General features: G+C 45.5%; 1 protein-coding gene across 1 annotated transcript in view; it reads right to left on the bottom strand.

The window, feature by feature from the left end:
• The window catches only part of LOC142250075 (uncharacterized), a 127,878-nt gene that overhangs the window by 36,300 nt on the left and 64,114 nt on the right, over window positions 1-27,464 (bottom strand). The window contains exons 6-7 of the mRNA XM_075322134.1: window positions 17,675-17,722; window positions 3,272-3,316 (exon numbers count right to left, since the gene is read on the bottom strand). Of these exons, the coding sequence (XP_075178249.1) occupies window positions 3,272-3,316; window positions 17,675-17,722 (93 nt within the window). The remainder of the gene's footprint in view (window positions 1-3,271; window positions 3,317-17,674; window positions 17,723-27,464) is intronic.

Here is a 27,464-nt window from a genome sequence, read left to right as displayed (position 1 = left end):
GCGCCCCTGAAGCCATGAGGAGCTACAAGGTACTGCATCCTGTCAAAGATGCAGGGCCTACCCCCAGGAACCCAGAAGACCAGTGCTGGTAACAGCAAAACACATTTTAATCCCTGTTTTTCAATTCCCAAAGACTGGTGACAGACTAGGGTTGGACCCAATGGATGGCCACCTTGGGGTGGAGCCAATCCAGTCCACTAGATGACAACCAGGGAGGAGGGGTCAGACAGTCAGTAAGTGGAAGTGAGGGGAGACGGACGTAACCACACTGACAGGAGAGTGTAAGGGTGACCTGAGGACCCAGGCGTTTGGTTGCCGGTGGAGTACATGGAGTACTCCCGGAACCATACCGCCAACGGGGTACAGAATCCTAGGTCAGGCAAACACTTCAGGCAGACCTGATAAAACCTGCTCAATGAGGGGACCATCCAGGACCTCACTGACCATAAAGTTCGGGACACAGTAGCAACGGGAGAATCGGGAACAGGACCAGAGATACCGTCCGCACACGGTACAAGCTACCTGTTATACAGACTAAGACTGAACGAAAACCAGGAGGGGACCACCAGACGCTTCAAGCCAAGGGGACCCACCAACCAGAGACAGGTGCAGGGGAAATAAGCCATCAGGTTACCAAACCGGCACTGGGACAAAAGGGACCAGTGGTGAGGACCAGCCTTCCTCTGGTTACCAGCCATAACAACGCTGTGAGTAAAGCAACCAGTTACACTGCAATCCCTTGTGCGGCCTACCTTCTTTCCGCGCCCAACAACATCATCTATCACCTGGGGCCGGTCCTACTTGCGGAGGCCCCAACATCCAGGCTGCCACCAACACCAGCCCCAGTGGCGGCTCCACTTAAATAGCCGCAACCCGCAAGTGACGTCACGACAAAAACTTTTACTTCATTTCCCCTGTAAAGAACCCCCCTTTTTGGAGCGACCCTAGGGTCACGGAACCGGGCAACGGCCACCCACTGACATCCCCGTAAATATATGGCCCGGGATCGAGTACCCCATAGCCCTGGGGCGACACACCGCACGAAAAGGACACAGGGGAGGAAGCTTACATAGGACTCAGCAGCTAGAGGATAGTGTCCAGGGTGAGTGCCAGGAAGAGAGATGTTACCCCCATAGGAAAGCAAAAATAGCACGAATGGTCCTAAGGGCCTAAAATACGGAAGAAGCGTAATCTACAATAAAATGGTTCCTGTTTTGTTTACCAGAGACTGGTGTATGCTTTGAATCGCCCTCCCCGTCTATGACGAGAACCCCACAAGTAAAGAGGATAGTAACACTGAATGTAATGACTAATGCCTCGTACCCTAATGGGAGCACAACCCGGACTTACACATTTAATGAAGCAAGGGGGAGTTCTGCCGGCCATCACCCGCTTCCCCTCTTCACAGTTTTCTCTATTCTGCTGTAAACAGGGGTAGTCACTGTGGCATGTGGCATTCTCACACTCTACATTTGTGAAAATTAATTTAGCATGCATCCATTGAGGCATTCTTGCACTCTACATTTGTAAAAATGAATTTGGCATGCATCCATTGACATTTTCACACACCTATAGCTGATGCAGCAATTACCACAGCTACTATACAGCCGCTCCGCTCCGGCCTGTCCATCCTGTTCTATACTGTACTGCTGCTGAGAACTACCCTGCACCTGCATCTCTGTCTAGAAAATGGCTGTCAATGGAGGAGCATGTGACCACACCATGTGATCAGCCTCCTCTGTAAAATGTCTCACATGGCAAAGCTGCATTTCTATTGTACGAGGCTGATTAACTTGTCTGGTCACATTTTCCTTCACCAGCAGCCATTTTATGAACAGAAGTGCTGTTCAGTGTGAGGAATGTTGCACTGACAAGGGAAATTGGCAAATAAGTAATTATTTTTTGTTTTTAAAATGATTAACAGTGTGTTATTACATGTCACCACTGATCACCATCCGGCTAACTATTGAGGTCACTGTGACATTAGTAAAGCTGTGTTTGCATTATAGGGCTTGAGATTAATTGTAAACAGTCCTAGGAGACCCCAGAGTGTTAAGGGTACTTTACACGCTGCGATATCGGTACCGATATCGCTAGCGAGAGTACCCGCCCCCGTCGGTTGTGCGTCACGGGCAAATCGCTGCCTGTGGCGCACAACATCGCTAACACCCATCACACGGACTTACCTTCCAGCGACGTCGCTCTGGCCGGCGATCCGCCTCCTTTCTAAGGGGGCGGTTCGTGCGGCGTCACAGCGACGTCACACGGCAGCCATCCAAAAGCAGAGGAGGGGCGGAGATGAGCGGCCAGAACATGCCGCCCACCTCCTTCCTTCCTCGTTGCCGGTGGAAGCAGGTAAGGAGATGTTCGTCGTTCCTGCGGTGTCACACATAGCAATGTGTGCTGCCGCAGGAACGGCGAACAACATCGTACCTGCAGCAGCAACGATATTTTGAAAAGGAGCGACGTGTCAACGAGCAACGATTTTTCACGTTTTTGCGCTCGTTGATCGTCGCTCCTTGGTGTCACATGCTGCGATGTCGCTAACGGCGCCGGATGTGCGTCACTAGCGACGTGACCCCGACGATATATCGTTAGTGATGTCGCAGTGTGTAAAGCACACTTTAGGCCATGTGTGCACATTCAATATTTGTGCACATTCTATATTTGGTGATTTTTTTTTACTTCAGTATTTGTAGCCAAAATCAGGAATGGGTGATAAATACAGCAGTGCCCATGTTTCTATTCTACTTTTCCAATGATTGTTCCCCACTCCTGGTTTTGGCTACAAATTCTGAGGTAAAAAACTCACCAAATACTCAATATGTGCATGTGGCCTAATAGACATTTTTTTCAGTGAAAATGGAGGCTCTGGTGAAGTTTTGATTTACTACAAATTTATCTTTTGTTCCAAATTATGTTAATTCTTTGGTATTTTAGAAAAGTTACTCAGGCAGCACGGTGGCTCAGTGGTTAGCACGGTGGCTCAGTGGTTAGCACGGTGGCTCAGTGGTTAGCACGGTGGCTCAGTGGTTAGCACTGCAGTCTTGCTGTGCTGGGGTCCTGGGTTCATAATCCCACCAGGAACAACATCTCCAAGAAGTTTGTGTGTTCTCCCCATGTTTGTGTGAGATTTCTCCCTCACTTCAAAGAGATACAGATAGGGAATGTAGATTGTAAGCCCCAATGGGGACAGTGATTATCAGGTCTGTGGAGTTTGCGCTATATAAGTGAATAAAATATAAATTAATTTTAAAAATCTTTTACTTACAATGAGTAGAAAGAGGTCGTTTGTAGATAAAGCTGTTAAATCATTCTAGGAATAATGAACAAAAAGTAACATTATAAATGATGTGAGTTCTCAGCCTTATTCACCATAGTGAGGTCTGTGGAGTTTCTGCAAGGGCGTCCATCACAGTACCAGACAATCGAGGGCAGCTTGCTGCATTAATTTGTCCAGTATTCTTACCAGAATCTTCAGCATCGGCTCCTAACAGAGGCCCTAATGTAGAAGTGATCACAAAGGGAACCAGACAGTGGACAAATGCTGCATGAACCACGGACAGCAACAATGGCTCCATCATTTCAGCCAGGCAAGTTTTATTCAGAGAGACATTTGAAAGCCACATTGGCAACTGAGCCATAAGGTGGCATTTAAGAATTTCTGATATATTCTAGTTGTTGTTCAAGGACCATGTACCAAATGTCAGGTTCACTTTAACACCCAATTCACACATCTGCATATTTAGTCAGTATCTTAGCCACATTTGTAAGGCCTCATTCAGACGTCCGTTTTTTCCACATATGAGAAACGCGTGACGATTTTTGAATCAGACTTTGATCTCAGTGTGGTCCAAATATCATTACTTCTCTTAGAAAAAAAAGGGAAATTTTCAGTCAGTGAAAATCAAACCATATTCAGATGTCATCCTATTGCAGTCCGCTTTTTCACGGACTCATAGACTTGCATTTCTGATTTTGACTCAACCCTCAGATCACAATCGACTGTATCTATGCGATTTTCAGTTTGCATGGTTCATGAAGTCACGGACATGTGAATGACCCTATAGACTATCATACAGTAGGTACAAGTGCGGTCCAGGAAAACACACTCGCACATGAAAATCGGATGTCTGAATGAGGCCTAAGCAAAAACATGGAGGGGCTTTAAAAGTCAGAAAAGGAGGGAATTTTTCCACCTGTAGGGTCTATTTCTGGTTTGAGCTTACAAATACAGATGGAAAATACTGACGGGTGATTCCCTATTCATTAGTTTGGTTCTGTCATTACGCTGTGGAATATGCACAGATTTTTCGGAACCAAAATCACTTTTAGAGAATACTCTATACATTTTTGTATATGCCTCATTTATTCCTGTCTTAGTTGATGTGCCATGTCTGGACTGTTTGTCATCTTGATTCTTTCTTTCCCTCTCTGATATGGTTTCCCTCAGGCTGGGGATACATGGTGACTTTGACTACAACATAAGTTGTGTCATTATATATTGTGGCACAATATATGAGAATGGCATATCCTCAGCAACCTAATGTAGATTACATTGCCATAATGCAAAGATCTCTTTATATTGTTTTTGCTGCCATCTAACCTGGAGAGGAGTTTAGAGCTCACTGAGCTTTCTCTGGCTGGGGCCAGTGATATGGAGGAGGGTGGAGGTGGGGAAGATCAGGACCCAAAGGTAGGTAGCTGGGTAACAGTTAGAAGAAGCGGTAGGGGGAAAAGTGTCAGGGAGCCTAGTCCTGACCTGGCACAACCTAGTAAATATGCCTGTTTGGCTGATATTAGGAATGAAGGGCCAGGACTAGGGTCACTACAACAGGACGTTGCTCCTAGCAACCAGTAAAACGACTGCTGTAGGAAGGAGGGAAATAGGAGTGCAGCAAAGTCCAGACAGATGTTAGTGGCAGGGGACTCTATAATTAGGCGGACAGACAGGGTCATCTGTCGCCGAGACCGTGAATGCCGAACAGTGTGTTGTCTGCTGGGTGCTCGGGTTCGGCATATTGTGGATCAGATAGAAAGATAGCTGGGTGGAGCTCGGGAAAACCCAGCGGTCATGGTGCACATTGGTACTAATGACAACGTTAGAGGCAGGTGGAAGGTCCTTAAAAATGATTACAGGGAACTAGGAGAGAAGCTGAAGTCCAGGACCTTCAAGGTGGTGTTTTCAGAAATACTACCGGTGCTACGAGCGTCACTAGAAAGACAGCGGGAGCTTAGGGAGATTAATACGTGGCTTAGAAATTGGTGCAGGAAGGAAGGGTTTGGGTTCATGGAGAAATGGGCCGACTTCTCAGTCGGCTACAGGCTCTACGGTAGGGTCGGGTTGCACCTCAATAGGGAGGGTGCAGCTGTGCTGGGGGAGAAAATGGTCAGACGGATGGAGGAGCTTTTAAACTAGGATCTGGGGGGAGGGAGGGTAGTGCAGCAAATAAGGGGATAGATACAGCAGATAGAGACAGCGAGACGGTAGGGGTCAGTAAAGAATTAGGGGGGGGATGGGACATGCAAGGAACGTAGGGAGGCTAGGAGTAATAAAGGTATTAATAGTATTTAATGTTTACTGGCAAATGCAAGAAGTCTTGCAAACAAAATGAATGAATTGGAGACTCTTATGTCAACCATGGATTATGATGTGGTGGGCATTACGGAAACCTGGCTGGATGAAAGCCATGACTGGGTGACAAACATACAGGGTTATACTAAATTTAGGAAGGACAGGAAAGACAAAAAAGGTGGTGGGGTGTGTATATTTATCAAATCTAACCTAAAACCTGTGTTGAATGATGACATTGGGGGGAACTGCAACAATGTAGAGTCAGTATGGGTAAATGTACATGGGGAGGGGAATAATGGAAAAATGCTAATTGGAGTTTGCTATAAGCCTCCTAACATACCTGAACAAAGAGAGGGTGAAATTCTGGAACAAATTGAAAAGACAGCTAATAATAATCGGGTTCTTATTATGGGGGATTTCAACTATCCAGACATACAGTGGGACATAGAATCTTCTGGTTGTGCTAAAAGCTGTAAGTTCTTATCTACTATTCAAGACAATTTCCTCTCTCAGATGGTAGATGAACCGACAAGGGGAGATAATTTGCTAGATCTGGTCCTGTCAAATAGACCGGATACAATTTCAGATCTACAGGTCCGGGAGCACTTGGGCACCAGCGATCATAATATGGTAAGCTTCAAAGTAATATTCAATATAACATTTCAAAGGGGAAATGCTAAAACCTGGAATTTTAGGAAAAGCTAATTTCTACAAATTAAGGGAAGAGCTTAAATGTGTAGATTGGGACAAAGTCATGCAAACTGGGGATACCGAACATAAATGGGGTACGTTTAAGGATATGCTACTAGAGTCCTGTAAAAAACTTATACCCTCTGGTAATAAAATGTCCAGGAATAAAAAGAAACTACTATGGATAAATAAGACTGTACAAAGTATAATAAAACAAAAACAAAGGGCGTTTAAAATCTTAAAGGCTGAGAATACAGAAATAGCATTTCAGAAGTATAAAGACATCAATAGGAAATGTAAAAAAGAAATTAAACAAGCAAAACTAGCTACTAAAACAAAAATCGCCAATTACATTAAAATAAATCCCAAAATCTTTTATAAATACATTAATGCGAAAAGGAAAACAAAGGATAGTATTGACCCTTTAAAATATAATAACATGTTAGTTATAGAGGACAAACAAAAGATTGAGATATTAAATAGGCATTTCTCATCTGTATTCACTAGAGTTGAGCGGATCGGCCATAAATCGGGTTGTCGCAGAAGTCCGGATCCGATTCGGAATCCGCGGCCATGTAAATCATTGGGGAGCCGGATCCGGGAGAAGAGAGAGAGAGAGCGAGAGCGAGAGTGAGAGAGAGAGAGAAAAAAAAACAAAAAAAAACGGATCCGGATCGTGCACCCCGAATCCCGGGTACTGGTCATACTCGGATCGGGCTCTCAAACCGTGCGGATCCGGATTTTGCGGATCCGGGTCTGCTCAACACTGTTCATCAAGGAACTGACTGTACCAGGGATCATTCAACAAGTGAAAAATCAAAGTTCACCACCCGATATTATTAATTTAACACAAGAAGAAGTACGCCTGCGTCTCAGTAAATTAAAACATTGACAAATCCCCAGGGCCAGATGGCATTCATCCACGAATATTGAGGGAATTGAGCTCCGTAATCGACAGACCGCTGTATCTCATCTTTTTAGACTCGCTTGTAACAGGGTTGGTGCCTGAGGATTGGAGGATTGCTGATGCGATACCAATATTTAAGAAAGGTAAGAGGGTAGATCCAGGCAACTACCGTCCAGTGAGCCTGACATCAGTAGTATGCAAAATTTTTGAGGGCATTTTAAGGGATGACATGCAAAAATATATTGCAGAAAATAATATAATAACTGACAGACAGCATGGATTCATGAAAGATAAGTCGTGTCTAACCAACCTGTTGGGGTTCTATGAGGGGGTAAGTGCAAACTTGAATATTGGTAATGCAGCTGATGCGATTTATTTGGACTTTGCAAAGGCATTTGATGCTGTACCACATAATAGCCTTATACTGAAGCTCCAGAAGCAAGGACTAGGGGAAATTATATGCAACTGGGTAAGGAATTGACTAAAAGATAGCAAACAAAGAGTAGTCATAAATGATACATACTCTAAATGGGCTATAGTCAGTAGTGGGGTGCCGCAGGGATCTGTGCTAGGACCGATTCTTTTTAATCTCTTTATTAATGACCTTGTGGATGGGATTGATAGTAAAGTGTCAGTCTTTGCTGATGACACCAAACTATGTAGGATATTAAAAACTGACCTTGATAGTACAATATTACAAAAAGATCTGGATAAGATGTCAGAATGGGCAGATACTTGACAACTGAGATTTAATGTTGATAAATGTCAAGTAATGCACCTAGGACGGAGTAATCCTATAGCTACGTATACATTAAATGGAAGTAAACTCGGGACTACAGAACAGGAGAAGGACTTGGGTATTCTCATTACAAATAAGCTGAGCAGCAGCACTCAATGTCAAGCAGCAGCTGCTAAAGAAAACAAGATTTTAGGGTGTATAAAAAGAGAGATTAGATCCCGTGATCCCAACGTATTGTTACCCCTCTATAAATCACTTGTAAGGCCACATCTGGAATATGGGATCCAGTTTTGGGCTCCACATTTTAAAAAGGACATTCAGAAGTTAGAGTCAGTTCAAAGTTGGGTAACTAGACTACTACAAGTAATGGAGGCCTCATATATGATGACAGGTTGAAAAAGTTAGATATGTTTAGCTTAGAAAAAAGACGTCTCAGAGGAGATCTCATTTATATGTATAAATACATGTGTGGTCAATATAAAGGACTGGCACATGACTTATTTCTTCCAAAGACAATACTAAGGACCAGGGGGCACTCACTGCGAGTGGAAGAAAAACGATTCCGACAGCTAAATAGGAAAGGGTTCTTTACAGTTAGAGCAGTCAGACTGTGGAATGCCCTACCACAAGAGGTAGTAATGGCCGATACTATAACAGCTTTTAAAAAAGGGCTGGATGATTTCCTCAGTACACAAAACATTGTTGGTTATAACTGACTTAGGCGGGGTTTACACGTTGCGACATCGGTAACGATATATCGTCGGGGTCACGTCGTTAGTGACGCACATCCGGCGCCGTTACCGACATCGCAGCATGTAAACCCTAGGAGCGACAATCACCAATCGCAAAAACGTCAAAAATCGTTGATCGGTGACACGTCGCTCCTTTTCATAATATCGCTGCTGCTGCCGGTACGATGTTGTTTGTCGTTCCTGCTGCAACACACATCGTTGTATGTGACACCGCAGGAACGACAAACATCTCCTTACCTGCCTCCACCGACAATGCGGAAGGAAGGAGGTGGGCGGTATGTTACGTCCCGCTCATCTCCGCCCCTCCGCTTCTATTGGCCGGCCGCTTAGTGACGTCGCGGCGACGTCGCTGTGGCGCCGAACGCACCCCCCCTTGAAGGAGATATTGTTCGGCAGTCACAGCAACGTCGCAACGTCGTGAGCTAGACATTTCATTCTGTGAATCCCCCTGACTGTGTGTGTCATGTTGGGACCCGGTCGCTCTCAGCCCTTAGCCACATTGAGGCCTATTTTAGACCCATGGTAAGGTTTTAATATTAGAGAGTGTAGGTACTATCCCAACTGGGTACACCTTGGCGTTGGTGGGATAGCTTTATGCTTTTTTTGATCAAAAACAGTGTTTACTAAGTACCCTATGTTTATATGCACTATGCTTTTATTTAGTTACAGCAGGGTATGTTTTCCCCTTGGTTTCTCTTTGTCTAATGGCCAGTGTGAACATGAGCTCACAAGCTCCATGTATACCATCTCATACTCCGGCTCACTTTTTTGTTTTTATGTAGTTTTTTTGTATTCAGTACAAATGGGGTGTGGCCCTCCCTCTTGGTGAGCTAGACATTTCATTCTGTGAATCCCCCTGACTGTGTGTGTCCTGTTGGGACCCGGTCGCTCTCAGCCCTTAGCCACATTGAGGCCTAGTTTAGACCCATGGTAAGGTTTTAATATTAGAGAGTGTAGGTACTATCCCAACTGGGTACACCTTGGCGTTGGTGGGATAGCTTTATGCTTTTTTTGATCAAAAACAGTGTTTACTAAGTACCCTATGTTTATATGCACTATGCTTTTATTTAGTTACAGCAGGGTATGTTTTCCCCTTGGTTTCTCTTTGTCTAATGGCCAGTGTGAACATGAGCTCACAAGCTCCATGTATACCATCTCATACTCCGGCTCACTTTTTTGTTTTTATGTAGTTTTTTTGTATTCAGTACAAATGGGGTGTGGCCCTCCCTCTTGGTGAGCTAGACATTTCATTCTGTGAATCCCCCTGACTGTGTGTGTCCTGTTGGGACCCGGTCGCTCTCAGCCCTTAGCCACATTGAGGCCTAGTTTAGACCCATGGTAAGGTTTTAATATTAGAGAGTGTAGGTACTATCCCAACTGGGTACACCTTGGCGTTGGTGGGATAGCTTTATGCTTTTTTTGATCAAAAACAGTGTTTACTAAGTACCCTATGTTTATATGCACTATGCTTTTATTTAGTTACAGCAGGGTATGTTTTCACAATTTTTCCCTTGGTTTCTCGTTGTATGTGACACAGCAGGAACGACAAACATCTCCTTACCTGCCTCCACCGACAATGCGGAAGGAAGGAGGTGGGCGGTATGTTACGTCCCGCTCATCTCCGCCCCTCCGCTTCTATTGGCCGGCCGCTTAGTGACGTCGCGGCGACGTCGCTGTGGCGCCGAACGCACCTCCCCTTGAAGGAGATATTGTTCGGCGGTCACAGCAACGTCGCCAACCAGGTATGTGCGTGTGAAGCTGCCGTAGCTATAATGTTCGCAACAGCAGCAATCACCTCATATCACATGTGCGACGGGGGCGGGTGTTATTTCGGTCGACATCGCTAGCAATTGCTAGCAATATCGCAGCGTGTAAAGCCCGCCTTAGTGACCAAATGTAGAACTGGTGGAGGAAGGTTGAACTAGACGGACCTAGGTCTTTTTTCAACCTAAGTAACTATGTAACTATGTAATGCTTGACAGTGATAGATCTGTAACATAGAACTTCTATCTTCTGATGTGTACAGAAATGTCAGTGTCTCATATCTGATCTATATGATGTGATGTATATAAAGCAGTCTTGGAGTCTCCTATGTGGTGTATATATAGCAGTTTCAGTGTATCCTATTTGATATAAACACAGCAGTCTCAGCGTCACCTAATTGATGTATAGGGCTGGGTCTTAAGAGTGCTTTACATGCTGCGACATCGCTAACAATTGCTAGCGATGTCGAGCGCGATAGCACCCACCCCCGTCGTACATGCGACATTTGGTGATCGCTGCTGTAGCGAACATTATCGCTACAGCAACGTCACACGCACATACCTGTGCAGCGACGTCGCTGTGACCGCCGAACAATCCCTCCTTCAAGGGGGAGGTGCGTTCGGTGTCACAGCGACGTCACCGTGACGTCACTAAGCGGCCGTCCAATAGAAGCAGAGGGGCGGAGATGAGCGGCCGGAACATGCTGCCCACCTCCTTCCTTCCGCATTGCCGGTGGACGCAGGTAAGGAGATGTTTGTGGTTCCTGCGGTGTCACACACAGCGATGTGTGATGCCGCAGGAACGACGAACAACATCGTACCTGCAGCAGCAACGATATTAAGGAAAGGAGCGACGTGTCAACGATCACCGTTTTTGGACGATTTTGCGATCATTGATCGTCGCTCCTTGGTGTCACACACTGCGATGTCGCTATCGGCACTGGATGTGCGTCACTAACGACATGACCCCGACGATATATTGGTAGCGATGTCGCAGCGTGTAAAGCACCCTTTAGTGTCTGATATGTGATGTGTATACAGCATTCTTAGTCTATCCAATGTGATGGATATACACCTGTCTCAGTGTATCCTATGGGATGCATACATCAGTCTTAGGCGGGCTTTGCACACTACGACATCGCAGGTGCGATGTCGGTGGGGTCAAATCGAAAGTGACGCACATCCGGCGTCACTTGCGATGTCGTAGTGTGTAAATCCTAGATGATACGATGAACGAGCGCAAAATCGTCGTCATCGTATCATCGCTGCAGCCTCCGACATTTCCATAATGCCGGGGGAGCGACAGGTACGATGTAGTTCCTCGTTCCTGCGGCCGCACACATCGCTGTGTATGAAGCCGCAGGAGCGAGGAACTTCACCTTACCTGCCTCCCGGCTGCAATGAGAAGGACGGAGGTGGGCGGGATGTTTACATCCTGCTCATCTCCGCCCCTCCACTTCAATTGGCCGCCTGCCGTGTGACGTCACTGTGACGCCGCACGACCCGCCCCCTAAGGAAGGAGGCGGGTCGCCGGCCAGAGGGACGTCGCACGGCAGGTATGTGCGTGTAAAGCTGCCGTAGCGATAATAATCGCTACGGCAGCTTTCACTATATATCGCACGTGCGACGGGGGCGGGACTATCGCTGCAGCATCGGTAACACATTGTTACCGATGTTGCAACGTGCAAAGCCCGCCTTAGTGTTTTGTTTGTGATGCATATACAGCTGTCTCAGTGTCTCCTATGTGATGTATACAGCGAAGTCTCAGTGTCTCCTTTGTGATTTATATACATCAGCCTCAGCGAATCCCATGTAATGTATATACAGCAGCCTCCGTGTCTTTTATGTGATGTATATACAGTGCTGGCCAAAAGTATTGGCACCCCTGCAATTCTGTCAGATAATACTCAGTTTCTTCTTGAAAATTATTGCAATCACAAATTCTTTGGTATTATGATCTTCATTTAATTTGTCTTCAATGAAAAAAAAAAAACATTGTCATAAAGCCAAATTGGATATAATTCCACACCAAACATAAAATGGGGGTGGACAAAAGTATTGGCACTGTTTGAAAAATCATGTGATGCTTCTCTAATTTGTGTAATTAACAGCACCTGTAACTTACCTGTGGCACCTAACAGGTGTTGGCAATAACTAAATCACACTTGCAGCCAGTTGACATGGATTAAAGTTGACTCAACCTCTGTCCTGTGTCCTTGTGTGTACCACATTGCGCATGGAGAAAAGAAAGAAGACCAAAGAACTGTCTGAGGACTTGAGAATCCAAATTGTGAGGAAGCATGAGCAATCTCAAGGCTACAAGTCCATCTCCAAAGACCTGAAAGTTCCTGTGTCTACGGTGCGCAGTGTCATCAAGAAGTTTAAAGCCCATGGCACTGTGGCTAACCTCCCTAGATGTGGAAGGAAAAGAAAAATTGAGGAGAGATTTCAATGCAAGATTGTGCGGATGGTGGATAAAGAACCTCGACTAAAGGGGGCTTTACACGGTAGCGATATCGCTAGCAATTTGTAGCGATAGCAAGCGTGTAAGTACCTGCCCCCGTCGCGCATGCGATTTTTTGTGATCGCTGCCGTAGCGAACATTATCGCTACGGCAGCGTCACACATACTTACCTGGTCGGCGTCGTCGCTGTGACTGCCAAACAATCCCTCCTTCAGGGGGGAGGGACGTTCGGCATCACAGCGACATCACTGCAACGTCACTAAGCGGCCGGCCAATCAAAGCTGAGGGGCGGAGATGAGCAGGACGTAACATCCCGCCCACCTCCTTCCTTCCGCATTGTGGCCGGCGGCAGGTAAGGAGACGTTCCTCACTCCTGCGGTGTCACACATAGCGATATGTGCTGCAGCATGAGCGATGAACCACCTGGATAAACAACCCTTACCGATTTTTGAGTTTGGGACGACCTCTCCATGGTGAACGATTTTCACCCTTTTTGAGGTCGCTTAAGGTCGCTGGTCAGTGTCACACGCTTCGATATCGTTAATGACGCCGGATGTGCGTCACTAACAACTTGACCCCGACGATCAAACATTAACGATATCGTAGCGTGTAAAGCCCCCTTTACATCCAAACAAGTTCAAGCTGCCCTGCAGTCCGAGGGTACAACAGTGTCAACCCGTACTATCCGTCAGCGTCTGAATGAAAAGGGACTGTATGGTAGGATACCCAGGAAGACCCCACTTCTTACCCCGAGACATAAAAAAGCCAGGCTGGAGTTTGCCAAAACGTACCTGAGAAAGCCTAAAACGTTTTGGAAGAATGTTCTCTGGTCAGATGAGACAAAAGTAGAGCTTTTTAGGAAAAGCCATCAACATAGAGTTTACAGGAAAAAAAAAAAGAGGAATTCAAAGAAAAGAACACGGTCCCTACAGTCAAACATGGCGGAGGTTCCCTGATGTTTTGGGGTTGCTTTGCTGCCTCTGGCACTGGATTACTTGACCGTGTGCATGGCATTATGAAGTCTGAAGACTACCAACAAATTTTGCAGCATAATGTAGAGCCCAGTGTGAGAAAGCTGGGTCTCCCTCAGAGGTCATGGGTCTTCCAGCAGGACAATGATCCAAAACACACTCCAAAAAGCACTAGAAAATGGTTTGATAGAAAGCACTGGAGACTACTAAAGTGGCCAGCAATGAGTCCAGACCTGAATCCCATAGAACACCTGTGGAGAGATCTCAAAATGGCAGTTTGGAGAAGGCACCCTTCAAATCCCAGGGATCTGGAGCAGTTTGCCAAAGAAGAATGGTCTAAAATTCCAGCAGAGCATTGTAAGAAACTCATTGATGGTTACCGGAAGCAGATATTCGCAGTTATTTTGGCTAAAGGTTGTGCAACCAAGTATTAGGCTAATGCCTGCTTTACACGCTTCAATAAATCTTTCAATCCGTCGTCGGGGTCAAGTTGTAAGTGACGCACATCCTGCATCGTTCGTGACGTATTTGCGTGTGACACCTACGTGCAATCAAGATTGAACGAAAATACGGTGATCGCATACACGTCGTTTATTCCTCATACATTGGACGTTTTGTTGTCTGAACCTAGTCAATTGAAACGTGTGACATCCCTCATACGATTTTGATGTCTGAGGCTTTGTGCGCAGGTGTGCGTTCTGCACCGCAGCTTAAAAAAGGTCTGCTTCAGAGCGCAGCTGAAAAGCTGCGTTCTGAAGCGCCTCACAATGTCTGTCATTCACTAATCTCTGTCAGTCCGTCACTATCTCTGTCCCTCTCTCTCTGTCCATGTCAGTCTATCCCTCTTACCCCCTCTCTCATACTCACCGATCCCCGATCACCGGCGCGGCGCTGCACGGCATTCACACTGCTCCGGCGGCTTTTACTGTTTTGAAAAAGCCGGCCGCTCATTAAACAATCTCGTATTCCCTGCTTTCCCCGCCTATGATTGGTTACAGTGAGACACGCCCCCACGCTGAGTGACAGGTGTCACACTGCACCCAATCACAGCAGCCGGTGGGCGTGGCTATACTGTGCAGTGAAATAAATAATTAAATAATTAAAAAAAACGGCGTGCGGTCCCCCCCAATTTTAAAACCAGCCAGATAAAGCCATACGGCTGAAGGCTGGTATTCTCAGGATGGGGAGCTCCACGTTATGGGGAGCCCCCCAGCCTAACAATATCAGTCAGCAGCCGCCCAGAATTGCCGCATACATTAGATGCGACAGTTCTGGGACTGTACCCGGCTCTTCCCGATTTGCCCTGGTGCGTTGGCAAATCGGGGTAATAAGGAGTTATTGGCAGCCCATAGCTGCCAATAAGTCCTAGATTAATCATGTCAGGCGTCTATGAGACGCCTTCCATGATTAATCTGTAAATTACAGTAAATAAACACACACGCCTGAAAAAATCCTTTATTATAAATAAAAAACACAAACATATACCCTGGTTAACCACTTAATCAGCCCCAAAAAGCCCTCCATGTCCGGCGTAATCCAGGATGGTCCAGCGTCGCATCCAGCGCTGCTGCATGGAGGTGACCGGAGCTGCAGCAGACACAGCCGCTCCGGTCACCCACACAGCAAATGAAGACAGCCGCGCGATCAGCTGAGCTGTCACTGAGGTTACCCGCGGCCACCGCTGCATCCACCGCTGGATCCAGTGACAGCGGGTAACCTCAGTGACAGCTCAGCTGATCGCGCGGCTGTCTTCATTAGCTGTGTGGAGGTGACAGGAGCGGCTGTGTCTGCTGCAGCTCCGGTCACCTCCATGCAGCAGAGCTGGAAGCGACGCTGCATCATCCTGGAGTACGCCGGACAAGGAGGGCTTTTTGGGGCTGATTAAAGTGGTGAACCAGGGTATAGTTTGTGTTTTTTATTTATAATAAAGGATTTTTTCGGGCGTGTGTGTGTTTATTTACTGTAATTTACAGATTAATCATGGAAGGTGTCTCATAGACGCCTGACATGATTAATCTAGGACTTATTGGCAGCTATGGGCTGCCAATAACTCCTTATTACCCCGATTTGCCAACGCACCAGGGCAAATCGGGAAGAGCCGGGTACAGTCCCAGAACTGTCGCATCTAATGTATGCGGCAATTCTGGGCGGCTGTTGGCTGATATTGTTAGGCTGGGGGGCTCCCCATAACGTGGAGCTCCCCATCCTGAGAATACCAGCCTTCAGCCTTATGGCTTTATCTGGCTGGTTTTAAAATTGGGGGGGACCGCACGCCGTTTGTTTTAATTATTTAATTATTTATTTCACTGCACAGTATAGACACGCCCACCGGCTGCTGTGATTGGGTGCAGTGTGACACCTGTCACTCAGCGTGGGGGGCGTGTCTCACTGTAACCAATCATAGGCGCCGGTGGGCGGGGAAAGCAGGGAATACGAGATTGTTTAATGGGCGGCCGGCTTTTTCAAAACAGTAAAAGCCGCCGGAGCAGTGTGAATGCCGTGCAGAGCCGGGGATCGGGGATTGGTGAGTATGAGAGAGGGCTGCTCAATTCACTTACTGAGGAGTTTAGCGGTCACCGGTGAGTCCTTCACAGGTGACCGCTAATCAGGACGCGACACAGACAGAGCCGCAGCATGACAATGAAGTTGGGTGAAGTTCACCCGAGTTCATTCTGATCGTGCGGCTCTTTGTGTGTCTGCTGTCATCTGCCATTCATCTCTGCTACATGGCTGTCTGTGTCTGCTGTCAGCGGCCATGTAGCAGAGCTGAATGGCAGATGACATAGTAAAAACGCATCCCTACACATTACACACGCTTGTCAAGTCAATAAATAAAAAAAAAAAAAAGGGTGCCCAATGCATACGTCACAGAACACATGATCTAAAGGATCGCACACAAAATTGATCAATTTAACATAGACTACTAACGCACGTGTGACAGCAAATGAACGACCTACGTGCAATCTCATTCAATCGCATATGCAACCTGGGCGTGTCACATCGCATACGAGATCGCACACCTAATTGTAAGGTGTAAAGCTGGCTTAAGAGTGCCAATACTTTTGTCTGGCCCATTTTTGGAGTTTTATGTGAAATGATCAATGATTTGATTTTTGTTTCATTCTCTTTTGTGTTTTTTCATTGCAAGCAAAATAAATGAAGATAATAATATTTGTGACTGCAATCATTTTCAAGAAGAAACTGAGTATTATCTGACAGAATTGCAGGGGTGCCAATACTTTTGGCCAGCACTGTAGCAGGGTCTCAATGTATCTTATGTGATGTATATAAGAGCAGTCTCAGTGTTTCCTTTATAATTTATACACATCAGTCACAGTGTATACTCTGCGTTGTATATACAGCAAAGTCTCAATGTATCCCATGTGATGTATATAAGAGCAATCTCAGTGTATCATATTTGAAATATACACAAAAGTCTCAGGGTCACCTAACTGATGTTTACGGCAGGGTCTCAGGGTCTCTTATGTTATGTGCATACAGCTGTATGTGAACCCTATGTGATGTCTACAACAATACAGCAGAGTGTGGAGAAAAAGAAGTAGTATCGAGAGCTGCTAGGAGGATACGTTAATATATGTGCTGGACTGCTTGTAAGATTTTCGATCTCAAGACCTACAGTATATTGAAGTGGGGGGAGGGGAATGTAAAGATGTAACTGAAATGGGTTAAAAGGAAAATAAAGCAGTGAAAATATGGATGGAGAATAAGCACTGAATAAGCAAAATAAAAGACAAAAAAATTACGAAACTACTTCTTTAATCTTATTTTGCACCATTCTATTCACATTCTTACCTTACAAAACAGATCATCTAGCTTCGTAATCGTGGATGGTAAAAAGTCCTTCAATAAAAATATATTTACATATAAATATTAAACATTTATATTTGGAGTTTCAAAAATATATTTGAAAGGACACGTATAATATTAATCCTAAATGTTTTTGCAACCAACATAATTAATGTTTGCAAACACATTCAAATGGGCTGAGTTTGCATACATTAATGCTATGTTGTGGCGTTGGGCTTTTGGTGAGTTTCTGATGCTGCATATTTCTCATTTGTCAAAAACGTGGCGTCTTACAGTTCCAGCAAAGTGGATGAATTCATAGAAATCTCCTGCCCACGGCGCTTCTTTTTTACTCAGCATAAACTGACCTGTGGTGCGTTTTTCACATCCGCAACATGGCAATTTCTCTTGCGGTTATGCAGAGTTTCTATGTCTATTTTCCCAATAGACTTCCTATTAGATGCAGAAAATCCGCAGCTAAAAACTAACATGAGTGGCCGAAATATATAAAAAACCAATGCAATCTGCACCTACAGTAAGTATATCAATAATGTTTTGTCAGAGCCAAATAGCAGCTTTATTTAAAGCATGACACACCAAAAAGAGACAAACACGCAGAGGCAAAGGCATGATAAAACACATTAAAAAAAAAACAAAAAAAACCCAAAAACCAAAAAAACTCCAATGAAAAAACCGCAATAAACCTAACTTATGAAATAAGTGGAGAAATGCTACAGAGATTCTGCAACAAGAAAAACTCACCAAAATCTCATCGTGGGAACGTATTGGTATGTTTTGTTTTAAACAAAGATGCTTTGTTTTTGATACTTCCTCGACCTTGGCTTTCACAAAACTTTATTATGCATGTGCTTTTCTTAGGGTATGTGCGCACGTTGCTTTTTACCTGCTTTTTTGCTGCTTTTTCTTCTGCGCTGTTTAATGCCAAAATGGATGTGTTCTTCTATTCAAGCAAAGTCTATGGGAATTTGGGTTTCTTGTTCACACTATGTTGTTCAAAATGCTGCCTTTTTGTGACCGAACTTTGGTCAAAAACTCAGCTTTGCAGTGCAAAACCCAAATGGCAAAAACAATTGACATGTTGCTTCTTTGAAAAGCTGAGTTTTTGACCAAAGTTCTGCCTCAAAAAGGCAGCATTTTGAACAACATAGTGTGAACAAGAAACCCAAATTCCCATAGACTTTGCTTGAATAGAAGAACACATCCATTTTGGCATTAAACAGCGCAGAAGAAAAAGCAGCAAAAAAGCAGGTAAAAAGCAGGTAAAAAGCAACGTGCGCACATACCCTTACCTGTTTTTTTCTGTATCTAATGCAAATATATGGGGAAAATCTGCAAATACAAGTGCATCTCAATAAATTAGAATATCATCAAAAAGTTAACTTAGTTCAATAAGTCAATACAAAAAGGGAAACGCCTATATTATATAGAGTCATTACACACAGAGGGATCTATTCCTATATATTATATAGAGTCATTACACACAGAGGGATCCTATATCTTATATAGAGTCATTACACACAGAGGGATCAATTCCTATATATATATATATATATATATATATATATATATACCGTATATATATACTAGCTGTACTACCCGACTTCGCCCGGGGTTAATAACTGTTAACAAAATAGAATTTATTAACAAAAATGTATTCTGCACACAAAAGCCACAAAACAAATAGATAGAAATGTAATTATTAAAAGGCAAAAACTAAGCTAATAGAAGCATTTCACAATATATATTTCAACACCACAGATATTCCACACAGATTTAACTAAATTGGCCAAGTAATATGCTCCGTCTGTCTCTTTCCAGGTCTGTCTCTTTCTAGGTCTGTCTCTTTCCCCGTCTGTCTCTTTCCCCATCTGTCTCTTTCCCCATCTGTCTCTTTCCCCATCTGTCTCTTTCCCCGTCTGTCTCTTTCACCGTCTGTCTCTTTCACCGTCTGTCTCTTTCACCGTCTGTCTCTTTCACCGTCTGCCTGTCTCTGTCTGTCTCTTTATTTGTCTGTCTCTATCTCTCTGTTTCTTTCACCATCTGTCTCTATCAAGGTCTGTGTCTTTCCCCATCGATCTTTGTCTGTCTCTCTGGTTGTCTCCTCCTTCCCTTCTCTGCCTGTCTCTGTCCCTGTCTGCATGTTTGTCTGTCTCTTTCCCCATCTGTCTCTTTCCCCATCTGTCTCTTTCCAGGTCAGTCTCTTTCCAGGTCAGTCTCTTTCCAGGTCAGTCTCTTTCCAGGTCAGTCTCTTTCCAGGTCTGTCTCTTTCCAGGTCTGTCTCTTTCCAGGTCAGTCTCTTTCCAGGTCAGTCTCTTTCCAGGTCAGTCTCTTTCCAGGTCTGTCTCTTTCCAGGTCTGTCTCTTTCCAGGTCAGTCTCTTTCCAGGTCAGTCTCTTTCCAGGTCAGTCTCTTTCCAGGTCTGTCTCTTTCCAGGTCTGTCTCTTTCCAGGTCTGTATCTTTCCAAGTCTGTTTCTGTCTTCTCTTTCCAGGTCTGTCTCTTTCCAGGTCTGTTTCTGTCTGTCTCTTTCCAGGTCTGTCTCTTTCCCCGTCTGTCTCTGTCTGTCTCTTTCCCCGTCTGTCTTTGTCTGTCTCTTTCCCCATCTGTCTCTGTCCGTCTCTTTCACCGTCTATCTCTCTCTGTCTCTTTCACCGTCTGTCTCTGTCTGTCTCTTTCACCATCTGTCTCTTTCCACGTCTGTCTCTGTCTCTTTCACCGTCTGTCTCTCTCTGTCTGTCTCTCTCTGTCTCTCTGTCTGTCTCTGTCTGCCTGTCTGTCTCTCTCTTTGCCTCTCTCTATCCATCTCCCCACCGACATCTTATTACCTCACATATAAGCTTCTTATACTATGAATGTCTTTTGTTCCTATAGCAACCAATCACAGCTCCTACTAATAACCTGTAGTTCCAGGTTCCTTTTACTTTAATGGAGGCTTGTTTTTTGGAGAGTAACTGTAAAGCACGGGGTTAAATTTTCCTGTCAAAACATAATCTATGACGTTCCCTGGGTCACATAAGGTGTCTGTGCAAAATTTCGTGATTGTAAATGCGACGATGCGGATACACTTTTCGTTTCACTTTTTCCACATTATGTAGATGGGGCAAAATTGATTGGTAAATTGGAACACGCGGGGTTAAAATTTCGCCTCTTGACGCTCTCGGGGTCCAGACGTGTGAGTGTGCAAAATTTTGTGGCTGTAGCTGCGACGGCGCTGCCCGGGATAGTAACTGTCTCTCTGTTTCTCTCCCATTCTCTGTCTGTCTAGACAAGGTAACAGCAGCCAACCACATTTAAAACCTAGTCACCTCCCTCAGAGCTTAATGGTCACACCAGGGGGTGGAGCCAGGCAGTTGGCCATGCCCACTGAGGAGTCCAGAGGGCCTGAGGCAGGAAACACAAGGGCAGTTGTCAGTTGTCAGTGGAGTTGAGAGGAGGAGTGTGCAGCAGGCCTGTGGTGACAGGTCTGCAGCGAAAACTGACAGGTGTGAGGGTCGTAGCCCGCACACCTTGGCTAGGAGGCAGGCGGTGGCCTTGCCTGCAGGAGCCGGGAAGACGGCCAGGTGGAACCGTAAGGGACCGGGACAGGGTAGTGGCCCGCTGGTACAGAGCCGGGGAACCGACTGGAAACCGGAGCACCAGGGGGGTACTCAGACCCAGAACGAGGCCCAGAAGCCACTGCACCACATCGAATTCACTGATTTAGGTCTGGACTTTAGGTCCATTCCCATCCCAAGTCCCGACAGAAGGCAACAGCATATGGAAAGCCACCGCACAGGCAGAGAGATCCCACGGGCCAGCGCCTGCAGGCAAACGGACTCCACCGACACATACACAGCCAGGGAGTGGACTCCCGTTGCTGAGGCACAGGCAGTCTACACAAACATAACAAGGTGCAGGAGAAAGGCCAAGACCACCAACCCGGGTGGGGGACAAGACGCAGCCGGCTGCGGGCACCGACCACCATCAATTTTGTTCACCAGAGACTTGTGTTTGTCAATAATCGTGAGTACCACAGTGCCATCTGGCCGCGCACCGCCCTGCACCGCCCAGCCACTACTCTCCCCAAGCGGGTCCCGGGGCCACCATCCCTGCCCACGGAGGGGTTAACATCTTGCTGCACGACAATCTCCCCCGGGTGCCTCCGTAACTGCAGCGGTGGTGTCTACACCTTCACCACGTCCCGTGGGTGGTGTCACGAACTCAAACACGGCTCCGGCCATACACCTACCTAACCACCCCCCATCAAGATCGCCAGCAACCCCTTGCAGAGCGACGTGACCGCTAGGTCCGGAGGCGCTCGAGCCACCCACCAAACGAGCCCAGACCCGAGTGCCTCGGCTGCGGCCGAGCATGGGGCGGTACATAATGACTCTATATAATATATACGAATAGATCCCTCTGTGTGTAATGACGCTATATAATATATGCATTTCCCTTTTAGTATTGAATTACTGAAATAAATTAACTTTTCGATGATCTTCTAATTTATTGAGATGCACCTATAGCATACCCATGCGGAAAATTGACAAGTTGCAGATTGAAACAGCCTTGTGAAGTTTTTTTACCTAAATACGGATGGAATTTTTAAATTCTAAAAGTAAACAAAACCATGAACAAAAATAATTTTCATTGATCCTGAGATTTATTGTAATTTGATATCTGGGAGTTGAAAAGAGATTTAGCCCAGTTATGAAGAAATTTTCATGGAGCTGCAAGAAACTTTCTTTGCCCAGTGCTGCATCAATACTGTAGGTTAGGCTGATAAAGCAATTAGCAGGTTAATATATAGTATATTTTCAACATACTATATATTAACCCCTTCACGACCGGCCGATTTTTCGCTTTCCGTTTTTTTTTTTTGCCATTCTTTTTCTGAGAGACGTAACTTTTTTACTTTTCAGTCAATATGGTCATGTGAGGGCTCATTTTTTGCGGAACGAGCTGTACTTTTAAATGAAAACATCAGTTTTACCATATAGTGTACTGGAAAATGGCAAAAAAATTCCAAATGCAGAAAAATTGCAAAAAAAGTGCGATAGCACTATGGTTTTTGAGATATTTTATTCACTGTGTTCACTATATAGTAAAACTGATGCGTGGGTGTGATGCCTCAGGTCAGTGCGAGTTCGTAGACACCAAACATGTATAGGTTTACTTTTATAAAAGGGGTTAAAAAAAATCGGAAGTTTGTCCTAAAAAAGTGGCGCACGTTTTATGCCATATTCCGTGACCCGTAGTGTTCTCATTTTTCGGGATCTATGGCTCAGTGACAGCTTAATTTTTGCGTCTCGAGCTGACGTTTTTAACGGTACCATTTTTGCGCAGATGCTACGTTTTGATCGCCTCATTGCATTTTGCGCAAAAGTTGTGGCGACAAAAAAACATCGTTTTGGCGTTTGGAATTTTTTTTACGCTACGCCGTTTACTGATCAGATTAATTGATTTTATATTTTGATAGATCGGGCGTTTCTGAATGCGGCGATACCAAAAGTGTGTATATTTTTTATTTTTTTAACCCTTTAATTTTCAATGGGGCGAATGGGGGGTGATTTGAACTTTTAGGTTTTTTTGTTTTTTTTTAATTTTTTAAAACTTTTCTTTTTAACTTTTTTTTTTATTTTACTAGTCCCCCTAGGGGGCTATTGCGATCAGCAATCCGATCGCTCTGCAGTATCTGCTGATCACAGCTACACAGCTGTAAACAGCAGATACGCTCTCTTTCTCTTTTGCTGTGCCGCTGGCACAGCGAAAGTGAAAGCAAGTCAGGTGTAGTACAGGAGTCATCACATGACCCTGTGCTACCATAGCAACTATCGGAAGTCACATGATCGCGTCACGTGACTTCCGGTATCGGGCGGTAAGTAAAAGTTTACCGCGATCGCGCTTATAATGGCGCTGTCACGTATTGACAGCACCATTTAAGGGGTTAATCGGCACGAGCAGATAACGATTCTGCTCGTGCCTAGCAGGCACACATCTCAGCTGTGAAAATCAGCTGAGAAGTGCGTCGATCGCGGCATGCTGCCGCCGGAGGACCGCGGCAGTAACATTATGACATTTAGGACGTAATTTTACTGCCCGCGGTTGTTAAGGGGTTAATGGACAGGTTAATATTGAATATAATATACTCTACTAATATATAGGGGCTGGCGTCACATGTGCACACAGGTCTTCTCCTGCACAGGTAAATACTTGATATTTATCATGTCTCCAATTGGGCGTTTTTTGTATATACCTGCTCTGGATATCTCTGTATAACAGGCCATATAAGTGATACCTTGTGCTGTAAATATACATTTTCTTAGAACTTTTTTTCACAATATATTTACAATGTATATTACAGCTATTACCACTGTATATATCTATGTGAGTGTTACTAACAGTACATATAGTCTTGACCCTTGACACTGCCGATGGTCAGCACTATATGTATTACTTTTTAAAACACCACATATTAAGGCTTTTTGTTATCACATGATTGCTATATATACTATACCTGTGAACACTTGAGTCTAAATTTTTATGGTACTTTATATCTTTTTTATAGCAAAATAATTTAACAGCTATTCAGAATACCAATGCAGTGATACCTGTTCCTGACTTTTTAATATTTACACATATGATGTGATCACTAATAAAATTTGTTATTTTTTTTTACCAAATCGGTTTCTCTTAAGGGGGCTTTACACGCTGCGATATCGCTAGCGATATCGCTAGCGAGCGTAACCGCCCTCGTCGGTTGTGCGTCACGGGCAAATCGCTGCCCGTAGCGCACAGTATCATTAGGACCCGTCACACGGACTTACCTGCCTAGCGACGTCGCTGTGGCCGGCGAACCGCCTCCTTTCTAAGGGGGCGGTTCGTGCAGCGTCACAGCGGCGTCACTAAGCGGCCGCCCAATAGAAGTGGAGGGGCGGAGATGAGCGGCCGTAACATCCCACCCACCTCCTTCCTTCCTCATTGCCGGCGGCCGCAGGTAAGCTGTAGTTCGCCGTTCCCGAGGTGTCACACGTAGCGATGTGTGCTGCCTCGGGGATGACGAACAACCTGCTTCCTCAACAATCAACAATTTTACAAAAATGAACGACGTGTCAACGATGGACGATTTGGTATTTTCCATCGTTATCGGCCGTTCGTTGGTGTCACACGCAACGACGTCGCTAACAATGCCAGATGTGCATCACAGAATCCGTGACCCCGGCGATATATCGTTAGTCACTGCGTGTAACGGGGCCTTTAGCATTTTTTGTTCTAAAAATTTGGTGCCTTGTTACTATCTCCGTAGGTTGGTTACATCCATTTGACCCACACACTATTTGAATATATATATTTGTTATCTCACATTATAAAATTTATAGTGTTGTGCATGGTCGTGGTTTTCTTTGATCAATCTCTGTATGTAATATATAATGCAGTAGTATAAATAAATACATATCTACAAAGAAATATATGTAACTGATAAAAAAAATAATGAAATATATCAATTCTTACATACATGTAATTAATGTATGTGTATGTGTGTGTGGGTATGTATATATATATATATATATATATACATATATACATATACAGTTATGGCTGAAAGCGTTGGCCCTTGGAATTGTTCCAGATAAATACATATGTTTTGTTATACACATGGCTATATTGGAACAATGCAAAAAAAAGGCAAATTTGACACAATTTTAGACATTACCCCAGAATGGGCAAAAAATTGTTGGTACCTTTCCAAAATTGTGGATAAGGAACTTTGTTTAAAGCATAATGCTTGTTTAAATTCACCTGTGGCAAGTAACAGGTGTGGGCAATATTAAAATCCAGGAGTGGACATGTAATGTTACATGGACAGGTGCTACTGTGGCGCCCCTGACCTGGTCAGGCACCACTGAGTACTGCACCCATGCTGGGGACAGTACAATACAGGTAATCCAGAAGGCTGACCGAGGTGTGACTACACAGGGGCATAGTGATCAGGTCTCACACATGTACCTTTGAGAGGACCCCTGGGGATCCCAGGAGGGGGCAAAGCCTTCACCTCCACTGGAATAGTGGAGGGGGCCAAAAGCCTCCATCTCCACTCAAGGGGTGTGGTAAGAGAGTCTGGTTGCTAGGTGGCGTAGGCAGGCACAAGAGGGAGAAGGAGGAGAGGAGTCTGAAGCAGGGTGGAGAGGAGTGAGGAGCATGGAAGAGGAGCTCTGACAGGAGCAGCAGTGCAGGTCCCTCGAGTGAGCCGGTTCAGTGTGCAGTTCAGGGGAGAGCAGGAGCAGACCCCTGGGGCTGTTGCAGTCTGACAGCGTCCGCGCAGTGGCTACCGACGGGGGAGAACGGTCACCTAGTAGTGCTACCCGAAATCCATCTTCAGCTAAAGAGAGAGCAACGGAGTGGGAAGTAAGGAGACTGCTAGGGAGAACCAGGCCCAAACGGGCGGCAGATCCCGGAGCGGGGATAGATCCACCTTTCCTTGCTAAACCTGCCGGTGTGGGGCCCTCAAAGCCCACACCACAACACTACAGAGTCCGCAGCCACGTAGCCACAGTTAGGGCCCATAGTTCACAGGAGGCAAGCAGCCGGAGTGTCCTGGTCCAGGCTACAAGCAAACGGGCCAAAACGAAGGGGAGAGAGGCTTCAGCAACTTCCCTGGGTGACCCCCATAGGAACTAAAAGTCGGGGTTACCCCAAACCACCAAGGGCTAAGGAAGGCGAGTCGGTAGTCACCCTCATCAGCCAGCCTGAAGGACACCTGGTTCCAGCCTGGTTCATCCCAGCTACGCCCGGGTTACTCACTCTGCCACCTTCTGTGAGTAAAACCCCTGAAAGACATTCTGTTTGTGTGGAGTTATTCTGCGCCTTGTGGTTCTACACACCTACACAGGGCCCTGGGGCTTGCCTCACTCTCAGGAGGCTATTACAACCGACTGCACCCACCATCAGCCCCAGGCATCCCTTAATCTGCAGTGGCGGTCCCCACTGACCGCAATTCTGAGAGTGGCGTCACGACAAATAGAAGATCTCCTACCTGTGACCAGATCCAGCTGCGTGGAGTCCCTGAAGGTAATGCACCGACACAGCGTTTGTGGGGCTTCACACTACTTCTGCCGCTGCACAGGTGCCCAAAAGGTAAGGGTGCCCATTTCTACCTCTAAGGCTCGTTTCACACGTCAGTGAAAAACACAGACATTCTTCACTGACGTGTAAAACACGCATATGTCCCTCTGTGTTCCATGATTCATGGCACACGGTGGCTGTCCATGTGCAATACGTGATCCGTTATCCGTGATTGCAGATGGACGTATGTTCACCTGTCCCTGCTCTCCATGGTGCTGAAGTCTCCAGCTCTGTAACGTCCGACCACTGGTCTCTGCAGCTACTTCCGAGTCGGCTCTGGCTGCATTCATGAATATTCATGAGCCGGCCAAGAAGCTGCAGTAAGCGGAGGCTGCACAGAGCGTTGCTGGAAAGGTGAGTTGAAAATGTTTATTATTTTAAATGTCCGTGTTTTTCTGGTATGTGTTTCACGGATCACACCACTGCGTGATCCATGAGACATCAGTGATGCCAGACAAAAACGGACATGTCTCAGTGCGGCAATCACGGACACGCATATACGCTGCACGGAGACACAGTCAGTGAAAAATCACTGATGTGTGAGCAGACCCATTCATTATAATGGGTATGCGTATGTCAGTCATTCTGGTACGTATAAAAAAAAAGCACATACGTACCAGAATCACTGATGTCTGAAACAGGCCTAAAGTAGGTGGAATTGGGCATGTTGATGAG

The sequence above is a fragment of the Anomaloglossus baeobatrachus genome, chromosome 8 (assembly GCF_048569485.1).
Source record: "Anomaloglossus baeobatrachus isolate aAnoBae1 chromosome 8, aAnoBae1.hap1, whole genome shotgun sequence".
NCBI lineage: Eukaryota > Metazoa > Chordata > Amphibia > Anura > Aromobatidae > Anomaloglossus > Anomaloglossus baeobatrachus.
Note: the sequence above shows the minus strand (reverse complement) of the source record. Positions and strands in the feature narration are given on the sequence as shown.